This window comes from Ctenopharyngodon idella, chromosome 9 (genome assembly GCF_019924925.1).
Source record: "Ctenopharyngodon idella isolate HZGC_01 chromosome 9, HZGC01, whole genome shotgun sequence".
In the NCBI taxonomy this organism is placed as follows: Eukaryota; Metazoa; Chordata; class Actinopteri; order Cypriniformes; family Xenocyprididae; genus Ctenopharyngodon; species Ctenopharyngodon idella.
In genome coordinates, this window is record NC_067228.1 from 11,261,957 (window position 1) to 11,280,633 (window position 18,677).

The 18,677-nt window shown below is 39.1% G+C and overlaps 4 protein-coding genes across 5 annotated transcripts in view; 1 reads left to right on the forward strand and 3 right to left on the reverse strand.

The window, feature by feature from the left end:
* The window catches only part of LOC127518859 (gamma-crystallin M2-like), a 4,224-nt gene extending 3,483 nt beyond the window's left edge, over positions 1–741 (reverse strand). The window contains exon 1 of the mRNA XM_051906072.1: positions 680–741. Within this exon, the coding sequence (XP_051762032.1) occupies positions 680–741 (62 nt within the window). The remainder of the gene's footprint in view (positions 1–679) is intronic.
* The window catches only part of crygs4 (crystallin, gamma S4), a 90,426-nt gene extending 77,251 nt beyond the window's left edge, over positions 1–13,175 (forward strand). For both annotated transcript variants that reach the window (XM_051905007.1, XM_051905006.1), the window contains exons 3-5: positions 12,337–12,406; positions 12,502–12,744; positions 12,846–13,175. In XM_051905007.1, the coding sequence (XP_051760967.1) occupies positions 12,392–12,406; positions 12,502–12,744; positions 12,846–13,121 (534 nt within the window). In that variant the 5' untranslated portion in view covers positions 12,337–12,391 and the 3' untranslated portion in view covers positions 13,122–13,175. The remainder of the gene's footprint in view (positions 1–12,336; positions 12,407–12,501; positions 12,745–12,845) is intronic.
* Positions 3,576–4,426, reverse strand: crygm5 (crystallin, gamma M5). Its single transcript, XM_051905009.1, has 3 exons — positions 4,418–4,426; positions 3,942–4,190; positions 3,576–3,851 (listed from the first exon to the last, which is right to left on the reverse strand). The coding sequence occupies exons 1-3, from the start codon at positions 4,424–4,426 to the stop codon at positions 3,576–3,578; spliced, it is 534 nt and encodes a 177-aa protein (XP_051760969.1).
* On the reverse strand, positions 6,201–7,517 carry crygm3 (crystallin, gamma M3). Its single transcript, XM_051905019.1, has 3 exons — positions 7,509–7,517; positions 7,056–7,295; positions 6,201–6,476 (listed from the first exon to the last, which is right to left on the reverse strand). Exons 1-3 carry the CDS (start codon positions 7,515–7,517, stop codon positions 6,201–6,203), a joined length of 525 nt encoding a protein of 174 aa, XP_051760979.1.
* Positions 13,176–18,677: the final 5,502 nt, after the last annotated feature.

The window sequence follows — 18,677 nt, forward strand, 5'->3', positions numbered from 1 at the left end:
ACGTCAGTACACACCATTTTTCAAGTTCAAGTCCACCTACATTAATCTGCTAACTCCCCTGACTGCTTTGTCGGACAAAATGGCGGATTCGGCGTTATGATTGGTTAGATCGCCTGTCAGTCAAACACCTGGTAAAGGGTCAGTTAGTGAGCATTTATCTATCACCACTGTGTGCTTGAGCAAAGCACCTTACCCCAGTGTGCTCCAGCGGGTCCCTCTAAGTACTGCCTCTGCCACAAGCTCTATATGTCCATGATGATGCTGATAACTGTGATATCACCTGCAGTTTGAGTAGTTTGAGAAAGTATTCCCTATAATACAGTGCTATTACTGGTATACAGGGAGTAAAGAGTAAAGCTTCCAAATCCTCAGTACTCATCTTGCTGGATCTGTCTGCTGCTTTTGACAAAGTTAACCCCCAGATCCTCCTGTCAACCCTCATGACGAAGGGCATCTCAGGAACCGTACTCCAATGGGTCAAGTCTTACCTCTCAGGTAGGTCCTTCAGGGTGTCGTGGAGGAGTGAGGTGTCTAAGTCGCAACATCTAGCTACTGGGGTGCCTCTGGGCTCAGTGCTTGGACCACTTCTCTTCTTGTCATCTACATGTCATCACTAGGATCTGTCATTCAGAAACATGGTTTTTCCTATCACTGCTACTCTGATGACACACAACTCTACCTCTCATTCCAGCCACATGATCCAACGGTAGCTGCTTTCATCTCAGCCTGCCTGACAGACATTTCTTGCTGTATGAAGGACCACCACCTTCAACTCAACCTTGCGTAGACAGAACTGCTCGTGGTCTCAGCCAACCCAACACTTCACAACTTCTCCGTTCAGCTAGGTTCGTCAACCATATCTCCATCCAGGACAGCCAGGAACCTTGGAGTTGTGGACTACTGTAATGCCCTCTTGACAGGCCTTTCAGCATGCACTGTCAGACCTCTGCAACTGATCCAGAATTCTGCAGCATGAGTGGTCTTTAACAAGCTGATCAATATCCACTCCAAGGTTTCCATTTCTTGCTTGCACCCCAGTCGCACTCATCTGGCAGCTAATGAACCTGCGTTACGAGTTTTCCTTCACTCCATTGTGTTGACATTGATTTTACATTCCAGTCTATGGTCGATCTGCAGAAATGTGTTGGTAGTGTTTTGCTCCTTTTCTGCTGATTATTGAACCTGTTGTGTCTGTAAAAACAGAGTGGACAAGCAAACTAAGGGAGAGAGCAGCGCTGCACATTTATCATACATTATTAAATTCAAATAACATTTATTTGTATAGCACTTTTCACAGTACATATTATTTCAAAGCAGCTTTGCAGAAAATGCATGTTTCTGCATTTCAGTTTAGAGTAATCTGTTATCAGAGGTGTTTGTGTAAAAATAATGTCAGAAATGTACAGTTCTAAGATAATACAAATCATGCCGTTAGCTAACAACATGTAGGCCTATACATTTTAGGCAGAAACAATGAGCTCATTAAAGAAGTTATTACAAGTTGTGATCATAATGATTGCGTGTTAGACCAAGCACTGTGCATTTTGTATTTAGAGTTCAGAGTTGGCGTCATCTTAAGTTCTTTCAGGGGTTGGCGTCATATTTTCACTGATGTTGGGTCATTTGAAATCTTCATAAGAGGCAGGATCCAAACTGGAGCTAGCATAATCTCTAATTATTTTCTATTAGTTATTAGTTCTTGTTATGAGATGTTGATGTCTTTTTTTTGCTGAGTTTATTAGTTAGGATAAGTTAGTCATCTATAAATTACTTATTTGACTCCCTCAAGCAGGTGTGTATGTGTCAGTATCATTATATGTCATGATGTATTGTGATTTTTTTCAACTTAGGGACCATATATTTGGAATTTGTTAGGGTGGTGGGGCTCTGTGTACAGATTCGACTCCCGAAACTGGGATGATTGACACAGTGGTAAACATATGTTCTCACGTGTTTAACATTTGGACTAAAGTAATATTACAGCGACAACAGACTTGTTATATCCTGCAATTTTAACAAAACCACTGTCTAGAGGCATTGTGAGAGTTTTTATATGTTTGTAACACTGCTTTGTGGAGTGCTTTCTTGCTGTGTTGCCATGTCCACGTGTTATAACCATTTTTTGAGCTTGTTTGGGCTTCAAGTTTATGGAGTTATTATTATAGTGGGCTTATTTTTAATATAAAGCATTTGGATTTATTTCGATTTATTTATAAGAATTGCACACACAAAATGCAAAATGCCTCATCTCTTGCAAAATGAAGCACTGCATTCAAAATTTCATAAACACATCTCAAAAGGAAACATTTTTCTTACGTTGCAAACACCTTTGCCATAATATTCTTTTTTTGGAAATATCATATACACACAGTTATTAAAAACCTAAAGCTCTTATTTCATGAGCTCCTATGTACATTTCTGTACAAGATTGAAAGTAATTGGCAGAGAGATTTTGAAAATTTTACGGTAAACACGAAAGCAAGATTGAAACCAAACTATTTATTTTTTTTACTGTAAGCATTTGTGGTTGTGCACAGTATGAAAGAAAAGAAATACATCAACCATGTGTAGTTGGCCAGAAACAATGGTTGTGTTTGAAAAAGGAAATCAAGATACTTACTGTTAGATTTTTGTGTTACATAGAGAATTGTGTGTTGTGTTTCGCAAAAAGTGTTTTATGAAATTGAAAACTGAGTCGAAGGCAGAGAATTAGTGTGTGGTTTTGCGGATTTGCTGTGTGGTTCTGGTGTTTGAGTTTCAGGTTTCAGAAATTCTGTGACAAGTAAGGATTTTGTGTGTAAGCAGTTGAAAAAAACTGAAACAACTAGTTGTTCATTTCAGTTCCATACACATTGTGTATAATTTTTGTAAATGCGGTTGTCACTACCTGCTTTTTTTGGGAAGTTAATTCGGTTTTAGAATGCAGTTGTCACTTCCGTGTTAAATTACTGAACTGTGTATACAGAACAGGATTAGGCACTAAAAGGTGAATTGACAATCGAATTTAGCTGCAGTGTATATATATATATATATATCAGTTTCATTATTGAAAGTAGAGTGTGTTTGTGTTTTTATTTATGCTTATTTTAAGACTTTTTACAGATTTAAAGTCTCTATCATCTTTAAGAAAAAAATCTTTTGAACCATTTATATATATATATATATATATATATATATATATATATATATACATAAATATTATTTTACTATCTCCTGGCAGAGAGGTCTGTAGGTAATGCTCATTCAGTATCTGATAGTCATTGCTGTTTGTTGAGTCTTGGTACAGTGTGTAAATGTAGGTAAATGTACATTTCGCAAAAGCAATGAACTTTATCATCACATATTAGATAATTAACAAAATTAGATGTTATTTTAATGATTTAGATGCATGTAAATCAACATTTGAAAGTGCAGCTTCCACCAGCAAAAGCTGGTTTTATCATACATTCTCTGCAAAAACAAGTGATCTTTGACATTATAAATCCTAGGCACATTAGTGTCACAGCATTTCTTGTTGGGAAACTATATGGAAATCATTTGTTGTCTTTCATCACCTAAAGCAAGTGTAATTTCCTTTAACAGGACTCCATGATGCGTCTGATGGAACCAATTTTCACTGTGCCTAGACCCATATTATTAAAGCTGCTGTACTCCCCTGGCCTGATGTATATCATTCTGCCTTCAAAATTGGGCCGTTCATACAGCAGCCAGTGGCCATGTGTGACATTGCAGGACTGGCAGTCAGACATGTGAAAGCGTTCCTGGATTGACTCGCAGTCATCCATCAGCTCATACTTTTGTCCGACAAAGTTCTCCCTTTCAAAGATTCTCATTCTAAACGTTCCTTTATGCTGGAATGACAAAATGATTATTATGTCTTATTATTTAGTAATTCAATTATTAACATCAATTTACTTAATAAAATCACTGTCTAGAATTACCATAGGGATCATTCTGCAAGATCTAATGCAGTCGCTCATGCTCATACCCATGAGCCTCTGGTTATCAGGATAATCTCCTCTTCTCACCAAAATCTGGTGACCCATAAAGTCGGAGTGTTCATAGACCATGAAGCAGCCCCTTTCCACCCTACAGGAGCTGCAGCGGCTCAGGTATGAGGTCACATCAGGGCAGTCCCCACTGCTCTCATGGTTACGGCCATGGAAGTTTCTGTCCTCATAGAATATGATCTGGAAAGCATAGCAACAAAAAGCATGCTTACAATAGAAAGTTATTCTTTGTTCTTTACTGTGCTTGTAAATCTATTTGAAAATACAATGTCCTTGTATTCATCCATTAACAGCTGACATTGTAAAATCAATGTAGATCTTATTTTGGATCTGACCTCTGGTCTTAGTATTAATCCCATTCAAAACAATCAATAACATTTGTCTTCTTCAACATAGAAAGCTCCTACCTTTCCCATGATTTTGCATTTGTTTCAATGGTGCCAGTGTTTTACTGTGTTGCTTTTATACTCAACTTGATTGCTAAAAATCTATAGACCATTGTTTGAACTTCTTACTCAGCAATCCTATTTTTTTCTAAACCAGTCTACAAGTAGCTACCAGAACTGTTTGCTCCTGTACCTGTGCCATCTGTGGCTTTTCTTGGTTGTACAGCTGACCCACTGGTGTCCCAGTGAAAGATAAATTGCCAAAGAGTGGTCTAATGTTACCCTTCCCACTTCTTTTTTTATTTTACTTGTTTGATTTTGTCAAACTGACATTGTAAGGCCATGTGAGTCCTGCCTTTAGGAGACACTGGAAACTCAAAAATTACTAGTGCCATAATGGATCATTTTAGCAGATTTATGTTTGTGTTTGTTCAAACAATTTATTTAAGACTGGGAAATTAAACTAAAGACAGAACTCAATCATGAATCAGAGACCAGAGAGATCCTTAAGTTCAAGCATAATTTAATCTTAATATTTTTTGTTTTATTGATTGTTATGGAGGCAAAGGATGAGATTGAACCCAGTTGCTGGAGTTTTTTGCATGAGGTGACTATAACAAGGTGAGTATACAGGTAAGGAAGGTTTGCTAACACACAGTCTCTTCAACTTCTTTGTTTTCAAAGAACAAGATTACAGTCTTTCGTTGGAGAACAATCAGAAGCCTTGCAGATAGATAGTAACAAAAGAGCTTGGGTAAATGGTCAAATGAATTCACAGCAAAACAGAGTCACGTATCTTCCTTGGAATTGGAGACAGGAAAAAAATCACAGGATCAATTAAGATTTTTAACACAAGAAAACACAGGATAAAAAATAGGTAAGTCCTTCACAAGCAAACATAACAGCATCAACATTAACATCAACATTAAGACCAGACAGGGGATGTGTCTCAACCAGCTCCCTAGCTTCCTACTGTAAGTCAAATTCAGACACTGGTAAGGACAGTAAGGATAACAACAAATTGAGACACTGATGACTCTATTTCCGGCGACATGACAACGTCCTCATTGTTCAACAGCACTACTGGTATTTATGAACAACAGCAGAACTGATATCATTCTGACATTACTTTTTAAATGTTATTTAAAGTACATTATGATAAATACTTTGCTTGTTACATATACGTGCAAAATTTCAGCAGTAAATAAATGATAAATGTTAGCAAGATTATGTTCATTACCTGTCTAGTGATGCTTTTTACCTTTTGGACTGGGCAGTAGGATGAGTGGAGAGAGGGTAACTGATTCAGGAAAAAAACTCAATCCAAAACTCGAACTCGTGTCGCCTGAGGCACAACTCTGCCATATGTCGGAGTGCTGTCCGCAAGGCCATGGCTCCCATGATCATTTCGGTAATGGAACACAATCAGAATGGCTGTAATATTACAATGTAAGTTATGAAATAACTTTAAGCTGTCATCATGACATCTATCTAGAATTATTGTGTATAATGTATAAATCTTTACAATTATGTTTTCATGTATAATGATTGATTCACAACAGAAAATGATTTGCTAAAAAAACTTTGTTTAAATGTTTATGATATTGGTGGTATGTCTTCATTTGGACATTGATATTATAAACTTAGTTGATGCTTTGAAATTCATTTTCCATACTGGTTGTGTAATGACACGACCGGGAAAAAGTTAAATGGTGAAAATAGGCAAAAACAACAGACAACAACATAAATGCATGGTGAGAATTTTATTGTTTATACTTATGATTTATGTTTTTAGACTGTGAATTTAACACAAGTCCATGATTCTTCTAACAGAGCTGAATCTGGCGTTGCTGTATCCCATATCCCTGAAGCTCCTGTACTCTCCGGGCCTAAAGTATATCATCCTGCCTCTGTAGTGGGGCTGCTCATACATGAGCCAGTGGCCGTCCATCACATGACAGGACTGGCAGTCGGACATGCGGTAACGGTCCATGAAGGAATCGCAGTCATCTGTCAGCTCGTACATATGACCTCCGAAGTTCTCCCTCTCATAGATCCTCATTCTGTAGGGTCCCCTGTACTGTAAGTTGAAAAGAAATGTATTAATTCAGTCTGATTCAGCATAATCTGATTCAAATGCTCTGAAACATATAACTTAATCCATGCTAAAATAATCCAGCATTGCTGGTCACCAGAATAAAGTATGTTTGCATTTTGGGACCATCTGGTTAAGGCAAACTCAAACTACATGACTTTTGGCTGGATTTTGCTTTCGCAGACAGATTCCAAGGTCTGTGACAAAACCTCCAGATCTTGGCCAAATCGTTGCCCTGTTTTGCTCGCCGATACCCGTTAAGTGTGAGCAGGTCAGTGTGGTGATCTGAGCCTGTTTTGAGCAGTCACAGATGCTGCGATATTTTCAAACCTATTTGATATTATCGCCATGTGATATTGTAGTGTGTGCAATGTAACAACAAGTTAATCCAGCCAATCACAGTGCAGACGGAAAAAATGGAAAAATCTCATAATCACTTAAGTGATTGCCTCATCACTGTTGACAGATGACAAGAAACCTTGTTGTGAATCAACATAGAATTCATGCTGGATTTTTCAGCAGGGATGATTATTATCATTATTGTTTTATTTTATTTTTTGTTACCTGAGGAACCATGCGACAGGACCTGATGCCATCACTCATTCCCATGCGCATGTAATCAGCATACTCGCCCCTCCTCATAAAGAACTGGTTTCCCATGAAGTTAGGACGGTCATAGACCACAAAGCAGCCGCTCTCCACTCTGCAGGAGTTGCAGCGGCTGAGGTAGGTAGACATGTCAGAGCAGTCACTGCTGCACTCATAGGAGCGACCCTGGAAGTTCCTGTCCTCGTAGAAGATAATCTACCAAGAAACGTGTGAATATTTAAATATAAGTTGATGGACTCTCTGGACTCTCTGGCATGTGTATTTAGAGCTTGTGTATCCAGCAAATGTTCAATTAAATTACCTAAAACATATTTATGAATTTGACAAATTTCCACAGAAAAATAATCTTTGAATTTAATCATACTATAGAGGTTTTTGCTGTTTTTGACAGCTATACCCAATACATACCTTGCCCATGTTTGCTGTTCTTCGTGGGATTCTGTCCAGTTGCTGTCTGTCTGACTGCTGCCTTTTATACTTTATAGGCTGATAATGGTTTTTGTCATTCAAATACCCTGGAACCTGATGATCAAGCAGGTCTGTGATTTTTGTTAATTTAAATTGTGCAATCACAGCCTACATGAAACAAATGGAATGAAAGACAAACAGAAAGAGAGAGCGAGACAGAGACAGCAAACTAGCGTGAAAGAGCAAGAGAAATCGGGTCAGGCAAGAGTTACCAAGTCTGATGAATTCCTTAAAGTACCAAACATTTTCCAAGTACTTAAAAATACTAATGTTAGTTAATAATTTTCGGATTTGAATTTCATTACATTAGTATGTAATATGCTCAAACATAATTGATTTTGTTACCATGTATGGTTAAAAACACAAGACTCTAGATGCTCTCCCATTAATACATTGATCTTAAAATTCAGTCTTCGACCAAATGACCAAGATTTAATCTAGAAATGTGTTCGCTATAAAACCTTATAATGCAATTGTTTAAAGGTGTTGGCAGTCATAATGAAAATGACTTATTCATTGCTCATGTCCGTTATCAATAGTTTTTCTTTAATAATTATTTTTAAGAGTTTTATATCATGCTGATCCTTAAATTTGTGTATATGTACACAAAATATTTTTAATAAAGTCCTATATAACAGGTCTGTTAAGTTAACTATAGCAATTTTAACAATTCTACCATGAGATGTCACCAAAATAAACTTTATGTAAATGTGCATGAAAGTGAAATCTGAATTTATATTCAATATCTGCCAAGTCTCTAATATATCAGTTTTGATACAAATGCAACTTATATTTGTTCTTTTTAAGTCTCCATTTTCCAATCCTGCAGGATGTGGTTTATAATAGGTTCTTTCATGTCAAAATCTGTTTCTTTGTCCTGTGGTGTGCCACAAGGTTCTGTACTCGGCCCCATGCTTTTTAACCTGTATATGCTTCCTCTTGTCAAGATAATTCGCAGTTTCAAAATAATATCTTATCATTTTTATGCTGACGACATAGACTAGACAAACTGTCTCTTTTGCAGGAATGTTTAGTCTCCATTAACAATTGGATGGCAGACCATTTTTTTTGCAACTTAATACAGATAAAACTGAGGTGTTGATTATTGCCCCAGACAACATTACCCCTAAGATTAGGCAGGTCATTGGTGGTCTGTCATCCTCTGATTGTGGTGACATAAGAAATTTGGGTGTCATTTTTAACAGATCAATGTGTCTTAACAGTCCTGTAAAGCCTGTAGTTCGTTCCTGTTTTTTCCATCTCAGGAACATTGCTAAGATTAGATCTATGGTTTCGAAAAAAGAAATGGAGATGCTTGTTCATGCTTTTATTTCTTCACGATTGGATTATTGTAATGTTTTGTACACGTGTTTAAACAAATCTTCTATGGATCGATTGCAATTTGTACAGAATGCAGCTGCCAGGCTTTTGACTAGATCCAGCAGGAGGTCACATATTACTCCTGTGCTTAGAGTGCATTTCAAAATTTTTGTTATTACTTACAGGGCCTTGCATGGTCAAGCACCCTCATATATACAGGATCTTTTACATGCACACACCCCTGGTCGGTCTCTGAGGTCTTCAGGCCAAGACCTTTTAACTATTCCCAGAACACATCTTAAGACAAAAGGTGATCGTGCTTTCTGTGTAGTAGCTCCAAGATTCTGGAACTCTCTTCCTTTAAAGTTGAGAACTATAGGTTCTGTGGAGTCTTTTAAAAGACATCTAAAGACGCATCTTTTTGGACAAGCTTTTAATTAACAATACGATTTGCCTGTTTGTATTGATGGTATTTGTAGAGTATATTTATGTTTATTTATCTTATTTGTTTATTTTTATTGTAAAGCACTTTGTGACCCCTCCTTGTCTGTGATAGGTGCTATATAAATAAACTTTACTTACTTTACTTGCTTACTTAATAACATAATTTGAAACTTCCCATTTATTTTATGGTAGATTGGACATTATGCAGAAGCAAATGTGGAGACTTTTCAGGGGTGTTTGAAGCATAGCTTTGACTGCTTCTGCAAATCAAATGGGTTATTAGTAAATTTCAAGAGAGTACCAGCAATGAGTGGGTTTAAATGACAACATTATGTCTCACTCAAAGATTTACAAAAGTGGTTTAAAGGAGGATTACTTTTAGTACAATTTCTTTTGACTAATAGGTGGTGTTATCAAATTGATAGAATATTGTCATGGCATTGTGGTATTGAATAAAAAAATGTTTCATGTCAGTAGGCCAAAACATTGTAAATGTGATAAACGTAGAACAGATTTTAATAATATGTTATTGACTATATGCAAAATTGCCAACATACAATGTGGCTAACATTTGAATCATGTGTATTATTGCATTCCTAATAACTAAAGGAATTTAAAGCATCATGAATTTAAGCCAAAGACACTTTCTGGCCCTCTCCCGAATTGCGATCTTCCTCTGAGTCCACACTTTCATGACAAAATGGTGCTTTGAGTGTTGGGTAGAAGTCTGCTGCAGAGCTTGCTTCATTGTGGGCTCAGCAAAAGTACGCATTGAGGGCGCATACTGGCCGCAAAGGGGGCGCCAACGAGTGTCATGGTTAGGCTCTGTTTTGATTTATTGTTCAGTTTCATGTTTGCCTGTGTACCTGTTCATTTGACCTAGTTTCAGTATGTCTGAATGTTGTGTTCCTGTCTCCTTTTCAGTTAATTACCTTGTTAATTATCTTATTGGCTCCTTTGTTTGCTGTTGCATTTAAGCCCTGTGTTTCTCTTAGTTCTCAGTCTGTCCTCGTCATTACTATGTTGGTTGGTTATGTTCTTGTTCCAGAGATTCTCCAGTGTTTTGTAAAGTTTTGAGTTTGTTTAATAAAAAGAAGCTGCTGCATCTAGATCCTGACAACTTTCCCTTGTGCTGCAACCAGTGACCCTGACAGAAGGACAAACCAAAAAATTTTATCTAGCAGCACGAGGGTTACGTGATGGCTCCAGCCCCTGACCAGAGTCCAGTGATGGCTCCTGCCCGAAGGCTCCAGCCCCTGACCAGAGTCATATGCCTGCTCTCGTCCCTGAACTCAGCCTAGTACCTGCTCTCATCCCTTAGCTCGGCCCAGTGCCCGCTCCCGTCCCCGAGCTTACCTATGAGTCCACTCCAGCCCACAGTCCCGCTCCAGAGTCCTCTCCAGTCCACAATCCCGCTCCAGAGTCCTCTCCAGCCCATAAGCCCATTCCAGAGTCCGCTCCCGTCCACAACCCCATAGCTCCTCCCAAGAAAATTTTTATTTTTTTCTATACGTCCCCGGCCATATTGGCCAAGCAAAGCCTCTGGGTCAAGGCCATGGAGGCCGATCCGCCATGGCCCCCATGAGCTACCTGCACCACCATGGTCCCCTGACCTACCTGCACCGCCATGGTCCCCTGAACTGCCAGCGCCACCCTGGCTCCCTGAACTGCCGGGATCACCCTGGAGGCGTCCTGGTCACCTACCACAACTCCAGGACACCCACCCTCCCTCCCCTGTTGGACACTTTTTGGCATGAGGTTGCACCTTCCGGGAGGGGGAGTTATGTCATGGTTAGTCTCTGTTTTGATGTAGTTTTTATTGTTCAGTTTCATGTTTGCCCGTGTACCCGTTCATTTGACCCATCCTGACAACTTTCCTTTGTGCTGCAACCTGACTGCGAGCACCCTTCTGAAACCTAAATGACAAATGGGACACCCTATGATCTCATGCATGCGGCGACCATTGTAAGTCCACAAGACCACAAGTGCACATGAAGTCTGCCATTTGGGACATGGCCTCTAAGCTTTATCTTGATACTCCAAAGAGTTCAAAATGGCCAACAAATTATGTAACCATGTCAGGTAGGTAGGTAGATGTAACCAGGATATAGCCTCACGTTTCTTTCTTTTTCTTGCTTCCTGTCTAATTTATTGATAAATTACATGAAAAATGATTTTTGTCCCAAATAATTTAATAACTTTTTTCCACAATTGTCTTAAGATGATCTCTTTTTACAGTAATGCAACATTAAAGAGAGCAAGACACCCTTAACTCCATTTTGAATTATGTATGCGTAATACATATGATTGCACGAGAATAATAATTTCAAGAGTTTACTGAAATTATTAGCAATAGCAAACGACAACAATCTAATCTATTCCGGATGGACAAAATCAAGTCCTGTCATTTCGCTCTGATACTGTATACATCACAACAGGGAAGAAAAGGCTGTGGCAACTTCTGTTTAATGCCGACTTCATTCTGACTCCAATTTCAAATGATACTTGGGTTATTAATTTAGTTATGTTTAAATTAGGACTTTTGATTATTCAAGTATTCCCTTACTTAGTAATTCCCTTTCAATTATTCATTCATTAGGGACCTGATGTTGAGAGTCTCACTCTGGCTGGTTGTGGATCTCATGGACACGAAATCGCCAGTCTGATCATAGTCAGAGGATGCAGTGTTAATTAATACCTTTCACCCGATTTGATTTTGCTGTAATTGAAAATGTGAGGATGCTGTTGGCAAATATTCCAATGCAGAAGATATTTCTGTAATAACATAAATAATCAGCCTGAGCTGACCATGTAGACTAACAATGTGCATGTTGTTCAAGCCTGAGGATGATTCGTTGGCTGAGGTTGGGATGCCTGGTACTCACAATTTTATTGTTAAGCAAATCTATGATTCAGTGCTTTAGAACAATACATTGAGCTTGGATATATATTTTTTTTTTTTGAATTGCTGATTAAATTTTTTACAACCTGTGCCTTTGTTCAGGACTTGTATAAAGAGACTACAGCACGGTTTGCTATCCAACATTTCACATCTGACAATGACAACTGAGAGCGTAAGTGCCTCTATCTCTCTGATTGTCCATAACCCACAGTCTGTCATGATGTTTTAGCACAATGTAAACTGTCAGTGCTGTGTTTTATCTGACAGATTGTGTTATACGAAGACAGGAACTTCCAAGGAAGATCCTATGAGTGTAAGGGGGACACAAGTGACCTTCATACTTTTTTTAGCCGCTGTAATTCTGCAAGGGTGAAGGGGGGCTGTTGGGTTCTGTATGAGAGGCCAAACTACATGGGCTATCAGTATATACTGGCCCCAGGGGAATATCCAGATTATCACCACTGGATTGGCTTCAATGACTGTGTCCGATCTTGTCGTTTAGTCAGGCATGTAAGTCCAATGGCACCACATGTGATCACTTTGAATTGCTCTCAGTAAGTTAACAGTGTGGTTGGGTGTGTACATAGCAACATGATTTGTATTTCCTGCAGGTCACTGGACATCTCAAGCTGAAAATCTTTGAGAGGCCCAATTTTGATGGCCAAATGTGGGAAGTTACAGAAAGCACCCCGTCCATTCAGGAACGCTTCCTCTGCAGAGAGGTCCATTCCTGCAAAGTCCTCGAAGGTCCCTGTGTGTTCTTCGAACATGCAAACTACCATGGCCGTCAGTACCTCCTTGAGAAGGGAGAGTACAGCCGCCACACTGAATGGGGGGCCATGACTCCCACTGTGGGCTCTATTCGCCAGATCACCATAGACTGTTGAAATGAAAACCTGTTATCACTACTACTGAAAAAGTATTGAAAAATAAATTTTTTGAAGAGGCATTCATTTTTGTGAGTTGTGTTTCTTTTTGACTGGTTGCCCTTTAACTGACATAATATTATTTTGAGATGTAATGCTCCAAACATATGTGATCTGAAAATTATATTAAAAAGCATTATTATAAGCCAGTGTGTGTGCAGCTTTTGAGCAGAAATGATTACCAGAAGATGTTTTCCATATTTTATTTTAATAAAAAATGTGTATTGTAATTTTTTGCCACCAAATCTTATAAACAAGAAACAAAAGAAATTTTTATATATGTTCTTTTAAGATAACATGTGTCTATTTACACTGAGTGAAAAAGGATATTTTTGCACCATTGCGCAGATATCTTACCTTATAATAGCATATTACTTACATCAATTTACACAGAATTTGCCACTGTTGTGTTTAAGTATAAAAATTCTGTATTTGTTGCTACTTGTACTTGATGCAATGGTATCCTTTTACAAACGCATTTTTTACTTATTGTACAGTAAATAGCTGCTCCCTTGTTTAATATTCTGTTTACACATGCATGTTTGGTGTCTTAAAGAAGGTGGGACCAATTATGATTCATGAAAAGTTTGAAGCCCTGTTCATCAGATTAAGTAGGCTGTTATGAAAACACTTTTTTATTCTTCTCCTGAAAGCATCAAAACATTTTTGTTTAACCCGTTGCCATTTTGATGGTAACACCTGGCTTCATGGCAGCTTGTCCTTGGCTTAATTATGTTTCTACATCATCTCCCATGCAGATTGTCTTTTATGAGGAGAGGAACTTTCAGGGACGTTCCTTTGAATGCAGCACGGACTGCCCAGAGCTGTCCAAAGCGTCCAAACTTCATGGGCTGCCAGTACATCCTAACCAGGGGAGAGTATCCTGATTACCAGCGCTGGATGTGGTACAATGACTTTATAAGTTCTTGCCGCATGGTGTGAAATGTAAGTCATCCCTGTTTGGAGAACCGTACTTAGGCTATTTTGCCCAATGCAGGTCTTTTTTCCTCTTTTCCAGCAGAAGCAGTCACCTATTATACTGGATATATGTGCGACACTAATCATTCAGGAACAGTATTTTTGGCCCTAAACTCTGCCAGATGCTGAATAACACTGTATTGTTTCCCACTGAATGTTTGTTTTGTTCTTGAAGGAGATTTAAACAAAACCCCCAGTATGGATCTGAATTTATTTTATGTGATTCTGTGGAAAAAGAAAAAAAAACACATGGCTTCATGACAGCTTGATTGCCTCAGGTGTTGTGCTGAATAAAAGAGTCTTACCACACCTTCATGTGACAGTTTTATTAATACAAATAATACATGGCAATGCATACACACATTTTATTTTTTTTATATATATATATATATATATATATATAATGCCTCGCCTATATATATACAGTGGGTACGGAAAGTATTCAGACCCCCTTACATTTTTCACTCTTTGTTATATTGCAGCCATTCGCTAAAATCATTTAAGTTCATTTTTTTTCCTCATTAATGTACACACAGCACCCCATATTGACAGAAAAACACAGAATTGTTGACATTTTTGCAGATTTATTAAAAAAGAAAAACTGAAATATCACATGGTCCTAAGTATTCAGACCCTTTGCTCAGTATTTAGTAGAAGCACCCTTTTGATCTAATACAGCCATGAGTCTTTTTGGGAAAGATGCAACAAGTTTTTCACACCTGGATTTAGGGATCCTCTGCGATTCCTTCTTGCAGATCCTCTCCAGTTCTGTCAGGTTGAATGGGAAACGTTGGTGGACAGCCATTTTTAGGTCTCTCCAGAGATGCTCAATTGGGTTTAAGTCAGGGCTCTGGCTGGGCCATTCAAGAACAGTCACGGAGTTGTTGTGAAGCCACTCCTTCGTTATTTTAGCTGTGTGCTTAGGATCATTGTCTTGTTGGAAGGTAAACCTTCGGCCCAGTCTGAGGTCCTGAGCACTCTGGAGAAGGTTTTCGTCCAGGATATCCCTGTACTTGGCCGCATTCATCTTTCCCTCGATTGCAACCAATCATCCTGTCCCTGCGGCTGAAAAACACCCCCACAGCATGATGCTGCCACCACCGTGCTTCACTGTTGGGACTGTATTGGACAGGTGATGAGCAGTGCCTGGTTTTCTCCACACATACCGCTTAGAATTAAGGCCAAAAAGTTCTATCTTGGTCTCATCAGACCAGAGAATCTTATTTCTCACCATCTTGGAGTCCTTCAGGTGTTCTTTCATGTGTCTTGCACTGAGGAGAGGCTTCCGTCGGGCCACTCTGCCATAAAGCTCCGACTGGTGGAGGGCTGCAGTGATGGTTGACTTTCTACAACCTTCTCCCATCTCCCGACTGCATCTCTGGAGCTCAGCCACAGTGATCTTTGGGTTCTTCTTTACCTCTCCCACCAAGGCTCTTCTCCCCCGATAGCTCAGTTTGGCTCAGCTCTAGGAAGCGTTCTGGTCATCCCAAACGTCTTCCATTTAAGGATTATGGAGGCCACTGTGCTCTTAGGAACCTTAAGTGCAGCAGAAATTTTTTTGTAACCTTGGCCAGATCTGTGCCTTGCCACAATTCTGTCTCTGAGCTCTTCAGGCAGTTCCTTTGACCTCATGATTCTCATTTGCTCTGACATGCACTGTGAGCTGTAAGGTCTTATATAGACAGGTGTGTGGCTTTCCTAATCAAGTCCAATCAGTATAATCAAACACAGCTGGACTCAAATGAAGGTGTAGAACCATCTCAAGGATGATCAGAAGAAATGGACAGCACCTGAGTTAAATATATGAGTGCCACAGCAAAGGGTCTGAATACTTAGGACCGTGTGATATTTCAGTTTTTCTTTTTTAATAAATCTGCAAAAATGTCAACAATTCTGTGTTTTTCTGTCAATATGGGGTGCTGTGTGTACATTGAGGAAAAAAAATGAACTTAAATGATTTTAGCAAATGGCTGCAATATAACAAAGAGTGAAAAATTTAAGGGGGTCTGAATACTTTCCGTACCCACTGTATGTATATATATATATATATATATATATATATATATATATATATATATATATATACATAGTGCCTGCGTCAGCATCACACTCATGCGTCGTGCTGCTTGTGTACAGCGTCGGCCAATACTGAGTCGCGTTCTGACGTAGAACCCGGAAGTGCTGCACAGTCTATACAATGTAAACAATGTAGGAGACTGACAGGGAAGAGAAGAAATTGTTGAATAAAGTCGTTATTTGTGTTTTTGCACATAAAAAGCATTCTCGCCGCTTCATAACATTAAGGTTTCTCTTAGGGATCAGAAACCTCTCGGATCTCAAAAATATCTTGATTTGTGTTCTGAAGATGAACGAAGGTCTTACAGGTGTGCAACGACATGAGGGTGAGTAATTAATGACAGAAATTTCATTTTTGGGTGAACTAACCCTTTAACTCAGTACTTAGTTGAAGCACCTTTACAGCCTCAAGTCTTTTGGGTATGATGTGACAAGCTTTACACATCTGCATTTGGCAATTTCCTGCCATTCTTCTCCTCAGATCCTCTCAAGCTCTGTCAGGTTAGACGGGGACCATCAGTGAACAGTCATTTTCAGGTTTGTCCAAATGTTCAAATGGGTTTAAGTTCAGGCTCTGCCTGGGCCACTCAAAGACATTCACAGAGTTGTCCATAAGCCACTCTTGCGTCTTAGTTGTGTGCTTAGGGTCATTGTCCTGTTGGAAGGTGAACCTTATGCTCTGTCTGAGGTCCTGACAGTGGCGGCTTGTGGGTTTTAAAACAGAGGAGGCACACTAAATTCTAGTGGTCTGGGGATACCCTGCTGATTATTATTATCCTATTATTAGCGTAACTGCTTTAAATTGGCTTTTTGCTCATTTAGACAGAAAATTTAAAATGACATATACAGCAAGATAATACAAATACAAATATTATTTCACTCAGCTATCACTTGAAGCAAACATCCATCCATCCATCCCTCCCTATATGTCTGTTAAAAGAGCACGTTGGGCCATTTAGTAAAGCTGGCTGCTGTAGCCTATATTTGCAACTTATGTGTGGAGTCTTCCTTCATTTTTAATTTGTAGCATGTCTGAATGATAGCTTGGTAAATTTGTTGATGATCAAATATTCAATATAGCTACTCTCCATAATTAAGATTTTTCGTATATTATCAGCACAGCGGTAGCAGTTCTAAACTAATATCACATTATTCACATAATTTACGTCTCTACGATTGGTTGATATACCAAGGTAGGCTAGACTCCCCTACGATGTATCTTTTCTCAACTCTCCTAAGTGCCGAATGTAAAAAAACTCGATGGTGATTGGCTAATTTTTTTACAAACTGAGGCACAAGACGAGGTCGGCTCATGTGCCTCCCCCTCCCCTTCCCCCTTCTCTATCCCCTGCGGTTGTAATGACATCGGCAGATTCGGCACGTTCGTGAAGGAACAGCGGTGCTTTCGATTTCAGTATGTTATGGTGCTACAGCGGTGAAATTACTAACAAAAAATACACATTCTGAGGCATGAAATGAAACGAATAACTGTGAATTTTATTAACATTAAATCATCCTTTCTCCCATTTTCTCCTCAAAATTTTGGGTAGGCTGTGCCTCCCTTGCCTCCCCTGATGAGCCGCCCATGGGTCCTGAGTGATGCAGACTAGGTTTTTATTAAGGCTATCTCTATATTTTGCTGTGTTGAGCTTTCACTCTACCCTGATGAGTCCCCCAGTCCCTGCTGCTGAAAAACACCCCCACGGCATGATGCTGCCACCACCAACATACTTTACTGTTAGGATGGTATTGTGCAAGTGACGAGCAGTACCTAGTTTAATCCATACATGATGCTTGGAACTGAGGTTCATCAGACCATTTTCACAGTCTATGAGAGTCCTTTAGGTGCTTTTTTGTAAATTTCAAGTGGGTTTTTATGTGTCTTCACTTAGGAGAGGCTTGAGTCTTGCCACTAAAAATAACCATCAAGCCCAGATAAGTGGAGTGTTGCAGTGATGTTTGTCCTTCTGTAAGTTTCTCCCATCTCCATATATGATGATGAAGCTCAACTAGAGTGACCATCAGCCTTTTAGTCATGACTCTGTTTTTTGCTTTGTCATTGTGGTATATGGAGTGTAGACTGATGTGGAAAAATGTCATTTGAAGTAGTTTAGCATAAGGCATCAACAAAACTGTATGTATAGCCTATTCGCATTTCCTGTGTTATCGTGCAACTAAATGAACCTGCTGTCCAACAGTAGAACATTTTGCGGTGGGGCACAAACACAAATGCATCAGTTCATTCTAAAGGCTGTGTTATGCCTCATACAATATGAGCATGTGGCTAGATGCCAGTGCTGCTCGAACTCTGCCAGTACCAGCAGCTGGAAAACAATTTAATTGGCCCAATAAATATTTTCTGGACTCAGCCATTGCAGAATCAAAAGGTCAGGGTTTCATACAATGGCCACTGCATTAATCTGCAGGAACTATCTAGAAACAATCGCAGTATCAGCTGTTGAT